The sequence below is a fragment of the Cebidichthys violaceus genome, unplaced genomic scaffold, assembly GCF_023349555.1.
Source record: "Cebidichthys violaceus isolate CVI_PGR_0920_01 unplaced genomic scaffold, fCebVio1.0.p SCAF_23, whole genome shotgun sequence".
NCBI lineage: Eukaryota > Metazoa > Chordata > Actinopteri > Perciformes > Stichaeidae > Cebidichthys > Cebidichthys violaceus.
Window position 1 is genome coordinate 4,894,832 of NW_027176406.1, and position 12,657 is coordinate 4,907,488.

At 41.5% G+C, this 12,657-nt stretch overlaps 1 protein-coding gene across 1 annotated transcript; it reads left to right on the top strand.

The window, feature by feature from the left end:
• The first annotated feature begins 2,437 nt into the window (after nt 1-2,437).
• On the top strand, nt 2,438-9,403 carry gfap (glial fibrillary acidic protein). Its single transcript, XM_068718942.1, has 9 exons — nt 2,438-2,987; nt 4,905-4,965; nt 5,070-5,165; nt 5,294-5,455; nt 5,571-5,696; nt 6,035-6,255; nt 6,349-6,392; nt 7,081-7,163; nt 7,386-9,403. Exons 1-9 carry the CDS (start codon nt 2,476-2,478, stop codon nt 7,425-7,427), a joined length of 1,347 nt encoding a protein of 448 aa, XP_068575043.1. The 5' UTR covers nt 2,438-2,475; the 3' UTR covers nt 7,428-9,403.
• The last annotated feature ends 3,254 nt before the right edge of the window (nt 9,404-12,657 follow it).

The following is a 12,657-nucleotide window of genomic DNA, read 5'->3' on the forward strand; positions in this document are numbered from 1 at the left end:
GATGGAGCCTTTTAAATCAACAAATCTTAGCCAGACTTACAGTGTGCCATCTCATTTAACCTCTATTAACAGAGACCAATTGGAATTCAAGACACCGTGTTGTTGTTTTTCTTCCTTAAAAGCAATAACACTCGGCGGCCAGATAGCAGAGTGATACGGTGCTTTATTCACTGTCTCCCAGTACCACTGGTTTCCACCCACTGTGATTTTATGACCCAGTAACAAAGAAGTCCTTTATGTCACACTGCTGTTGTGGTTTTACTACCTGTTGCAGCGCCACAGTTAAATGATTATATCAGTGTTTTGTCTTCCTAACAACAAATAACATTTTTATTAAACATTAAATTGATGCTGGAAGATTTTCAAATGTGTGTTGTAAAGTTGTTGTCATTTCTCTGCTGTTTCCCACAACCAGGCAGCCATTGGTTTTCTTTCATTTCTGTCTCTTGTGGTGATAACTGACAAATAGGAAAATAAAATGAGCTAGGGAAAGATAATAAGTTTTAATTAATTTTATCAAAGGAAATAAATACAGTTTTATATATATTTTTTAAAACAAATGTTTATGATTTAACAGTCAGTGTTAGTTATTGATGTTTTCATATACATTTCCACTTGTCTGACAACCTCTTGCTACTTTAAAAGGTTGTTAGACTATTTTGTAGTTAGTACATTTGTAAATTTGTAGTAAATGAGATCAAATCTAGATGCTGTGACAGTGTTTCGTGTCAAAGGACTCTAATGTATTAATTCTTCTCGTCTTCAGGCATGTACACTTGAAGAAGAACAAGCAGTCTGTCACAATCTCCACAAATCCAATCCTCTTCAAAAAGAAGTCAGAAAAAGATCAGCTGAAGTGTCCTGAAGTAGCCGGCCCTGCAGTTGTCAAGGTAATGGGTGAAAATGGTTTTGAAACGCAGCCTCTGTTAATCCCTTTGGGGTTCTCCCTCCCTCCCTTTCTCTCTCCCTTTATCCCTCCCTCCCACTACTCCACTTCTCGACCATCCATCTGTCTTTGGAGTCCAACAGGACATCTAATAACCCGACAGTAGTGAACACCCCAGAGTCCTACAAACTACCCATGCAATAACAAAAGTGTGCTTGTGCTCCTGCAGCATGATGGTCAACCAACTGTAGATGTACAGTTATGTGTGATGTTGTTTTGTGATGTTACTGAGCTGATTAATTGCAGCAAGAGCATGGACACATTACATTCATGTGTTCCAGGTCGTTGGCTCTGGTGCTTTTGACACTTTGATACTCACTATATGTCTTGGTGCAAAGAGGCACATGCTTCATTTTGTGTACAAAATTCTTTGCGAACAACATATTATTGATATTTAAAAAAACATTTCATAGCACAAAATTAACTTTTGCAATATTCACCGGTCAGTCAAGAAAATGTTGTCCAAAGTGTGACAAATATTTGGTAATCTTATTTTAGTGATATTCTAGATCCAATCATTTGCTTCTGTCTTTACTTTTTTCTGATTCACAGCACACCAAAATGAAGTTAGTAATAAAACAGAAAGTAGGTAAATGATATTATCCATTGTTGGAAGGCTGACTTGGGTTGTTTAATTTCAACAGCTCTGAATTTGTGTTAATTATAGTTGATCACTATCCCTCAACAAGGTGCATGGAAAGTATTAATTTTGAACACCTGACCGAATAAAATAACTATTAACAATTAAAAGCTGATTTTAATGGTTAATAAAGTGGGCAGAACACTGAGATAAGAGCTATATGGAAAATTGTCACTTTAATCCAAGACAAATCTAATTCCATGATAACGTCTTCTAAGATCCAAGGAGGAGAGAAAAAAGCGCTCCGGTTCTGTCCTCCTATGCTGTTTGTCTCCTTAGTGGGACCCCAAGTGTAATTCCACAAAATCCCGTAGGCTTATTTGTTGGACATTGTGCAACACAACAAAACATTTCATATTTCCCTCTACCTCCCATGAGTCTTAATTGATCTGCTTTGACTGTGATTCTGTTGTTGCTTTCTTTGATTAGAGTGTGAAGATCTCTTCCCAACAGCTCCACCCCTTTGTTCCATCAAACTTTCTGTTTTTGTGAGAGCACATGTGTGGTCAGGTTGAATTGGTGACCAGACCCTGTCACACGAATTCCTTTTCATTAAGCTGGAACAGATAGAAAGGGAGAAAAGGGTGAAAGTAAGAGAGAGAGAAAGAGAGTGAGTGAGTCACAGGCCTGGGTAAAAGAGTAGAGGGGGGAGAGAGGGAGAAAGCCAAGAAACATTTGTAGTTGAGTGGACGAGCACAGACAATCCCTGGCACACAGCTCTTTGAGTGTCATGTAAACCACCCCTTCGCTCTCCCTTTTTGTCCCATTCACTGCCTGCCACCCTCCTTTCTCTTTGCCGCACCCTGTGGCCTCTCTGCTTTGGACTTGGGGGCTTCGCCTGCCTCTATAAGAACCCTGTTTGTGTCCTGAGTGAGCTTCATTCCCCACCATGGAGAGTCACAGAGTCCAGTCCTCGTACAGGAAGCGTTTTGGGCCTCAGGGCTCGGGCAGCTCAGGAGTCCGAATTTCTTCCAACCGCCTCTCCTGGCATGGCACCCCTCGTAACGTCACCTACTCCAGCCCGATCTCCCGGATCTCCTTGGGCTCAACCAACACGGCCCTGCTCCTGGGGAGCCCCATAGACCGGCTGGACTTCTCAGCTGACTCCCTGATGAAGGCCCAGTACAAGGAGACACGCACCAACGAGAAGATTGAGATGATGGGCCTGAATGACCGCTTCGCCAGCTTCATAGAGAAGGTGCGCCTTTTGGAGCAGCAGAACAAGGTGCTGGTGGCAGAGCTGAACCAGCTGAAGGGGAAGGAGCCCAGCCGCCTGGGGGACATCTACCAGGAGGAGCTGAGAGAGCTGCGCAGGCAGGTGGACGGTCTCACCGCTGGCAAAGCTCGGCAGGAGATAGAGAAGGACAACCTGGCTGCAGATCTGAACATACTCAAGCAGAGGTAGGAGGAAGCAGGGCGGGACCCATGTGGGTGGAACACAGTAGCACCACCTAGATATGTTTTATTTTTTTTGAAAGATTGCTCTAGTCACTGGCATAACGTGACTGACTCTTGCACACCACTTATTTTGCATTCTTGCTTGTACTTTCTGATGATGACAATACATTTAAGTTAAATTTGGCACTTAAAAAATGTATTGAAAGTTTAGAGATCAGCTCACTGGCTAATATATAAAAGAAGGAAAAAGTCCTGCACAGCTTTGTGGACAATAGAAATATGAATTTAAAACTAAGGTTTAAAATTTTGATTAACTAATAAAACTAATAAAAACGCCATGTAACAGGGGGGAATGAGTACCAAGCTCCTTACTGCTTTGTCCCTATATCTGGGGTTTTACTCTCTTTATTTCTGTTTCATCTCCTGTAAAGTGTGCAAGACATATTTGTTTTGTTTTCCTCTTCTTTGCAACTTTTTGGTTCAAAGTAGTACCGCTTTTGGTCAACTTCGCTCTGTTTTAATGTTGATGCTGTTGTTGCTCTGGGTTTTTGTAAAATACTAGGGCGGTAGAAAAATAAATTCAGTTTGCTTAGATCAGAGGTTTCTCAAAAAAAAAAAAATTCAATTAAGAGGCATTTATATGCAGATTTGCTTGGTCTCTGATTCATTGGAACGCAGACCCCTGAGCTCGGACTGAGCTATACTCCTGGTTCCCTCTTTACCAACTTGATCCTGACTGAACCCCTCGTCGCCATTGAGTGAGTGTGGAGGAATGAGGCAAACACAATGGCAGCCTTCCACAAAGGAAGCAGACAGCCAGGCAGATGTTCTCTTGTCCAGTTACTCCAAAACACTAATACACTGCAGTCGCAAATCCAGTTTATTTTTTATCTGAGCACATGTGGCATGAATCTATGATTTAATTTAGTAAGGACAATAAGTGATTTAATGTCCTTGAGGGTGGAAAAGCCGACTCCTCTCTGCACTCTGATTACTACGCAGCTGCCGGTCCCCTGAAAGAACGCAGAGTGAATAGTGATGGCCGTGCTGAGAAGGTGAAAGGTCACTTTTGTGATACCATTCAGCAAACCCTGCATGAAGCTATACAGATGTTACACAAAGTCTGGGCATTTATGTTTCCAAGCCTCAGATGGATTGCACTGTGTGTGTGTGTGTGTGTGTGTGTGTGTGTGTGTGTGTGTGTGTGTGTGTGTGTGTGTGTGTGTGTGTGTGTGTGTGTGTGTGAGGTTGTGCGTGCACACATGCACCCTTTGTGTGTTTGTGTGTGAGCTCCATCCCGTGGGAAAGGCCTCTGGCTGTTAGATTGGAGTGAATGTGTAACGATGCAGAAGCTGCCCTTTCAGCTGAGCCCCCGTCGTCTCCTGAAGCACGAGGAGCAGCACTGAAGCTCACAGTAAAAATCGGATCAAAATGCTTGAAACGGGTTTTCAGTTTCCATAGTTTGACTGTTAATATGCAGGAATGTCTCATTTGAATTGCAGAAAACTGTATGCTTGTTTCTCTTTTACTGATGGTGTGCCATAAGCAGACAGACAAAACAATACTGACAGGCATGAGATCAAAAATGAGTTGTGATTATTTGATGGATTTTTGTTATTTGAAAATATCCAAAAGAAATGTGTCATTAATATGTATGTTATGATATATGATGTGTTTTCCTGTTAATTGAGAATTCAAAATTATAAAGGTGCTGCTTCAATAGAACAAAGAGTCGTTGACATAATTATTTGTTAACATGCAATTAAGCTACATCAACTGTAGTAGTGTTAAACTGATTTTTTTTTAATGACAGCAGGGAAATAAGCAATTTGTTTTGTGTGGTTTTCAATCAACATTGTCCACGATCACCTGTGAAGCACTTTATTTCAAGCTTTTACTCTTCTTTTGTGACCTACTCAGGTTGCAGGATGAGATTGGCCTCCGACAGGATGCAGAGAACAATCTGAATGCCTACAGACAGGTAATTCGGCTGACATTTCTCTGAATTCGTGATCCAAACAAATATAAATTCATTATGTCTGACTGTCCACCCTCATTCCTCTGTGTGCCTCATTCTTCGCATAGGATGTGGATGAGGCAGCTCTCAATCGGGTTCAGTTGGAGAGGAAGATCGATGCCCTGCAGGAAGAGATAAACTTCCTGAAGAAGACTCATGAGGAGGTAAGAATACAATTTAAATAAAAAGCATTCTTAATCAACTTTAACTATCACTACCTGTACCTTTAACCACCGGTAACCACCTCATTTGAACTTTTCTTCACTTCCTCCTCTGCCTTTCTCCCTCTCAGGAGCTGCGTGAGTTACAGGAGCAGATCATGACTCAACAGGTGCATGTTGACCTGGATGTATCCAAACCAGACCTGACTGCTGCTCTGAGGGACATCAGGGTCCAATATGAAACCATGGCCTCCTCCAACATGCAGGAGACGGAGGACTGGTACCGATCCAAGGTCAGAAGACTCAAAGATATACCTTTCATGAAGCGTGTGAAAAAGAGAAGTAGAGTAACAATTATTTTAAAGGAGATGCTTACAGGCTTTTGGACTATTTTCCTTTTGTACGCAGTTTGCTGACCTGACAGATGCAGCCAATCGAAACACAGAAGCCCTGCGCCAAGCCAAACAGGAGGCCAATGAGTACCGCCGTCAGCTCCAAGGGGTGACCTGCGAGCTTGAGGCTCTCAAAGGGACAGTAAGTAGTAACTTAACCTCAGAAAACACAGCGTGTTAGGATGATACTTGCTAGTGTAATCCACCTCTAGTAAAATGGACATGATGCAGCTCCAATTACATATTTAGTCAAGTGAGTGATTTAAATGATACATTTTGACACCACAAAATGACAGTGAAGTCAGAAAGTATTAGGACAGTGACACATGTTTTGTATTGGTTCCACAGTATTTGTGTTGGCAGCAGAATTGTCCTTTTAAAATAATCAGTGTTGAACATTCAAAATAAAGCCTCAGAAAACTACAGTCTGCTACATTAGATGTTGGTGTTCATTACTCGGCCTTGTCTCTTCTCTTCGAGAACGAGTCTCTGGAACGCCAGCTCCAGGAGATGGAGGACCGCTTCGCCATGGAGACTTCTGGCTACCAGAATACAGTGAGCCGTCTGGAGGAGGACATCCACACTCTGAAGGAGGAGATGGCGAGACACCTGCAGGAGTACCAGGACCTTCTCAACGTCAAGCTGGCCCTGGACATCGAGATCGCCACCTACAGGAAGCTGCTGGAGGGAGAGGAGAGCAGGTGAGCCAGAGCTCGGCAGACTGTTGGGTTTGACACAATCAACAAATGTAAACAAGTAATGATAGTAAATATTCTCCCTTCCTCTTCATCCAGGATCACCATTCCAGTTCAGAGCTTTTCCAACCTACAGTTTAGAGGTCAGTGTCAGATGTGACCACTTCATATTCTCATCCCTCTATTTATTTTGATGTTTTTACGTTTTTGCATTTTGGAAAGTGCTCAGCAAGTATCATGTATTATTAATATGAAAGACAATCTATAACAAAAGATGATGCATTACAAGCTCCGCCAATCATTTGAAATATATATTTTACAAAATATGTATTTTCTTTTGCTAACCGGCCATAATTAGCATTGCAAAAATGAGTTACCGAGGGCGTTCACAAATGTGCAAGATCTCGCGAGCGTGTGTTGCTGAAACAGAGCAAGGTCTCGAAAAAAGTACATTTTCTCCTGATTTGCGTGTACGAAATTTCTTTTTGACAATGGAGCGAAAGAACCGGTCATAATCTGTGTTCATGTTCAATGCTCCCATTGGAGCTAATAGACTCAGGACCTGCTGCTAGGCTCTAAAAGGGGCGGGGCAGTGGCGAGACCCACCTGACACACACACAGGAAACTGACTCTTGGTGGACCATTTTCATTCTGAACTATTCTGACATTCCTAGATGAATTTGTGATTGTTTTAGGGGCGGTCACTCTTATGTCCTCATCCTTTAAATATACTGCGTTAACTGTGTGTAATAGTACATGATGGCTTACTAAGACATCATTGAACAGTGGATAATAATCTTGTATTTCTTGGACTGCACTTTCATCTATTAGATACTAACCTGGACACTAAAACCCCGGAGGCGCATGTGAAGAGGAGAATCCTGGTTCGAACGGTGGAGACCAGAGATGGGGAGGTATGTGCTTTAAAAACAACACAGCTCAACTCACGCACACTGACGCAGGCCAATCTGCACATTGCACCTCTCACTCAGTCCCTCTGGAGGGCAATGTTGAACCCTTCTGCAGGTTTTCACACTCATTCCCTGTCGCTCAACACACCTGATGTCATATGTAATAAAAACTCACTTGGGATTTGTTACTTTTCTATTTTTAACTCTGGTGTCTTTTCTTTTCAGATCATTAAGGAATCAACAACTGAACACAAAGATCTTCCTTAAAGTTCAGTCCTCCTCATGATCTGAGGATTATTACAATTTATTGTTTCCAAACCCCAAAGCTGCCCCATCAGTCTTCACTTCATTTCCTTTTTATCTCCTTTCATCATCACCTTTACTGCCCTACAACCATGACGTAACCATTAATTACTCCTAGACCTCCCCAAAAACATCTTTATTCAGCTTTTGTACAGCTGTGAGCAGAATGTAGGTCACCCATCTTAAATGATCTGTAGCCTGTTCCAGTAAAAACTATTGGAAATCACTGGTAACTTGTTTGATTTTAATTTTGACTGACAGCCCAGATGTTTAGCATTGTTTCAGAGTAGCTGCTATAGAAGAGGCCTTGATAAGTAACGAACGTGTTCAGCTAATATGTAGCTTGGTGAGGTTGACTTGTGGTTATGTGTATGTGAAATGTGCCAAGGGAAGTACAAGAGGGAGTTGGGTTTTAGCAGACACCAGAATTGGATTTAGGCAGGAAATGAGAGGTATGTGTTTGCAGTTAAATTTGGACTGTGTTTTAGTTTTTTAGTTTTTTTACCTTGCCTGGTGCTATTTTATTAATTTGTGCTAGCAGCAGCCACCTCTGCTTGGCTGTTGCTGCTTGTATAACCTGCAGAGGTGTTTTCAATTAGCACATGCCTGTCTCACCTCTGGCTGATTAGACATGTGCTCAGATTGGAGTTGGGTGGAAATCATCAAAGTCAATTCAGTATTTTGTTAATGTAACTTTTTCTCATGTTACAACCCTGAACCTCACAGAGCAGCCAAACAATCTGCTATTGCTGCTTTTAAAGGGTAAAACTGCAAAACCAGGTAATAACAACACATGTGTTGTACGAGAAACTGGACAGTCAGTGATCTGTAGACATTGTGATTACAGACATATACAGTCTATTTACCTTTACTGACACCAGGGAGGCACACAGGAGTCAAGCAAGATCTGTTAGCAAAAACCAAAAAATCTCAAAGACATCTGAAAAACAGAGACAGCTGACAGGCATTCTAGATGAGATCACTGTAGAGCCCAAAATCAATCAAAGATATGATGTTTGAGGTATTAGTTTTGGCATCAGGATTTCCATTATCTCGCAAAACAACTTTCCTCCATTGCTTCACTTCTACTCTTCTGCGCATCCTCTATTCATCACGCACCCAGCTGGTGGCGTCTTCTCTCTTGAACACCACCTGATAAGACATGTTTTGACACCAGGACGTGCCAGGGCATGCCATCCGACAAGGGTTATAGGCACAGATTCAGGTTGGAGGAGTGGAGGAGGTGTTTGGAAGCTGTCGTGTCCTCCAGCCTCCAGTTCCTCCACCAATATCCCTCCTCCCAAATTCACCGGCCAATTTCTGTAGTGTTTGTCTGATAACAGAGAGAGAGAGAGCGATGCAGAGACATCGGAAAGTGCTGTGGAGATAACCTCCAACAAATCCCACAGCAACAGAAACCCTTATTTTTTTAAATGTTTTGAATGGGAGGATGCAGGGGTGAAAAGGAAAAGGAGACTTGGAGGAAGGATGGATGGATGTCACAGCTCAAACACTGTGATCCAAGCTTCCTGCTTTGTTGGAAGTCCCGCTGACTGAAGCCGTGCTGACAGGCCCTGCCGCTAATGAAAGTGATGCTATACCGAAGCTGGCTGTCGCTGCGCTCATCGCCAAGGACACGCTGTGAATCTGTGTTCCCATGTGCCTCCCACCTGCTCCCCTCCACAACTTCCACTCCTGTCACTCAACCCCTACTCCTGTTTCTCCCAATAACATGCAGCCCTCTCTTGTGTTCCCTTTGTTGTTGTTTTTTAATGTCGATCTTAGATAGAACTTCTGACTCCTGAGTCTTGTAGCAGAGACACAGATGAATCCTGCTTTTTTGGGGGAAGAATCCTCTGCAGGTGGAAATATAACTTTAGGTCTGACCAATGCTACATGCTATGATGTTAAGTTAACAACAATAAAACATGGTTATTAGAGTTGATGTCTCTTTTTTCGTTTTGTTCCATTTTTCATGTTAGTTCATGCGTTCGTAGTTGTGTGTGTTTTCTTCTGATTCAATACTGACATTTATCAATCTCCTTCATCAAAAGTTTGATTGGATATAAATAGATAAGATAAGATAATCCTTTATTAGTCCCGCAGTGGGTTAGATGTTAGATTTTGTATGAAGGTTTCCCACATGGAGAATGATAGTCAGTGAAATGAGGGTTATATATGCTGACAGTTAACTTGAGGCTACTAGAGGGATGACAGCAGCAGACAGACACTATTCATCATCTTGACTGATTGTTGCTGCACGTCGGCCAGGTCCTGCTGCTGAGCAGGTGGGTTCACTTGCTGTAATATCCCGGCTCATTACGAGTGTTACAGTATATCCCGGCAGAAAGATAATTGCAGCCGAAAATAGAACTGCCTGAGATGCAGATAAACACCTGCACTGGATTGCCAAACACCTGAACTCATGTTTCCCAAAATGTCACTTCACAAGGTTTTTCCCCTGTCCCTCCTCTCTTTCATTGGAAGAATGTAAAGAAGGATTATTTTCTTAACAGCCAGCAGCGAAGAATGATTATAATCACAACATAAGAATTGTTGCACATCTTGGATCTGATTGACTCCATTTGCTACAACAAATATTGACATTTCTTCCAATTAGAGAAGCTTGAATCAATTAACACTCAGTATGGTGACTGTTCTGTTTGTAAGGATTCATGAAGTGTTCATGTGCTATGCTATGATATACTGGGAAAAATATATTTTATATATTGGTATTTTAATTTGAAGAAACAGCTGGTAGAGGATATTCAAAGAGGCTTAGACTAAATGAAAAAAGGCTCATTGTTATGCCCTCTCCTTTTTCATCTTCTTCCTTTATCTGTGACATTCAACAACAACATAATGAAGGCTTGACAACATCAGAAACCTTCTCAATATGAAAACAAATTACAAATGCATCTTAGCATGGTTCCCAAACAAAACATTTGTGTAAATGACTCTAAGCCTTTTAAAGACCCAACATGGAAGTCCAGGATATCTAAACATTTCACCGACACATAAATGTGCTGTTTGTGGTTAATGTTTTAACTTGTTTATTCAACTCATCATGAAGAGCATCAGTATGTTTGAGAGAAAACCTCTCATATAAAGCATCATTCTTTGGGATGATTTGTGTATTGAAGTGTGACTGGACGTGAAGTGTAACTGAGTGTGTGTAAAGTACACTTTGCACTGTATCTGTTTTGCCCGGCTCTTATCAGAGGAATGGTGGGTCTCAGGTCTGCACAGAAGTCAACCCTGAGCTGAAGGAATTCCAGGCAGATAAAACTCTCAGGCAGTCGGGTCGTCTGGCTTTGAAACACTTTTTCATCCAGAGTTGCTGGGAAGGGGTGAAGATGAACAACTTTATGCTCTTTATCTTCCCACAGCAGGTGCAAGGTGACAACAGCTGTCATGTAAGCTATAGAAAACATGAAATCACACATTCACGTTTTTTTTTACTATTCATAATGAAACAGCCCTAAACACAGTTTATACAGTTTCATATGAATTTCAAGTTTAACATATCCTGCTAATAATAGGGATCACAACACAAACAAAAATACAAATGGCACAGAAAACGACGTCCTTGGTGAAGTGCTTAAAATGTTTAAAATTTTTACGTTTGCATTTTCAGTTCTTATATGAAGAAATGATAAGTGGGATTTTACAACTGATCCTCCAAACTCACACTTATCATCCAGTGTTGCAGCCAACTCTCATTGTCTTTCCAGCTCTTTGTCTTTCGCTGCCCTCTGTAGTGCACATTCCTGTCTTACTTGGCTCTCTCACTAAGGGGTCATGGGAAGGCATGTGTGCTCCTTGGGTTAATTTTAGCCTTCATTTCATCGAGGCCATTAAGACAAAACACAGAGCAAACCACCTCAGCCTGTCTGCTGGGACCGTGAAGCCACCTCTGATCTCCAAACACCCTTTACAGACTAAACTGCTGTATCGCCAAACACATTTCATTAGACACAGTGGAGCAATGACTTCTCAGATGCATAAGGTCACCAACCTACTACTAAAGTACCAGCTTTATCACCATCATGCATGGTCTCCTTATGACCTCTGTTTTAATGATTTCAACAATAGGTCATATATAGACTCTGTAAATCTCAGATACCCACTGAAAATAATAATTAAGGCTATTAGATCAATTGAGGTGCTGTGTCAGTGTTGCCAGTGGGACATATTGAGAAAGAGGAAGTATAGACTGGCCTGCAGTAAACATCACTCAGCCTAGCTGGTCAAGGAAACTCTTTTGTGGCAGCTATTCCCAAACAAAACTAACAATGTGCAGTGTCTGTGTGTCAAGAAGACATTTTCAGCCTCATAATGTGACCTTTAAGTAGGTATACAATTGAAACTCAGGCCTGGACGTCTGCTGTGTCTCTGAATACTCAGCTTGTGCCAACTAAATGTCTCCTCATCAGGTTCAGGGAGATGATTGTAGTCTTTTAAAGTCATACGACTGAAGTTCAGGTGAAAACACGTCATTAAAGTGTTTTTCTGTTTTGAAAGTCTGAATTAATCACATTTGTAATGCAGAAAGTCAGTATAAAGAACAGAGAAAGAGGCTGCTTCAACATACAAAAACTTTAATTTTCTGAAGGATTCAAAGAGGACAAGATACCACACACACACACACACACACACACACACACACACACACACACACACACACACACACACACACACACAAAAGCTTATCATGACTATAGATTGATATAATACTCCAGAAGTGTGATGGCAGCCATGGACAGAGAGAGAGGATGCTGCTATTTTGAGCTCAGAGACTTGTGATGTGGAGTTAAGCAGAGTAGACTGATGAGGGTCTGCACTCTGTCAGTGTCAGACCAACCATCAAGTCATCCATGATAGAGTAAACATCACTTCAGGAAGTGGATTTCAAAATATAACATCACATTATTAAGAAATACTTTGTGTTAAGTCATGCAATGTCCCCAAATCCCAACATACCCAGAAAGTATTTGTCCCCAAATCATTGCCCCTTTTATAACATCTGAATTTATTATAGCCTTCCACTATACTCTTTGGGAGCATTTTAAGGCACAATAACAACAACCTGACTAGATATAATTATGACCAAAATTACATTGAAATGTCATATGAGGCATTATTAATACAAACAAATTCAGTGATTGAGAGAGAAAAACAAATCCCATGGGCA

Excerpts from the sequence above, each read along its gene's own strand:
- gfap (XM_068718942.1), top strand. The coding sequence starts at position 2,476 with ATGGAGAGTCACAGAGTCCAGTCCTCGTACAGGAAGCGTTTTGGGCCT. Across the intron at positions 4,966-5,069 it reads ATCTGAATGCCTACAGACAG|GATGTGGATGAGGCAGCTCT; the intron begins GTAATTCGGCTG and ends TTCTTCGCATAG. Across the intron at positions 5,166-5,293 it reads TGAAGAAGACTCATGAGGAG|GAGCTGCGTGAGTTACAGGA; the intron begins GTAAGAATACAA and ends TCTCCCTCTCAG.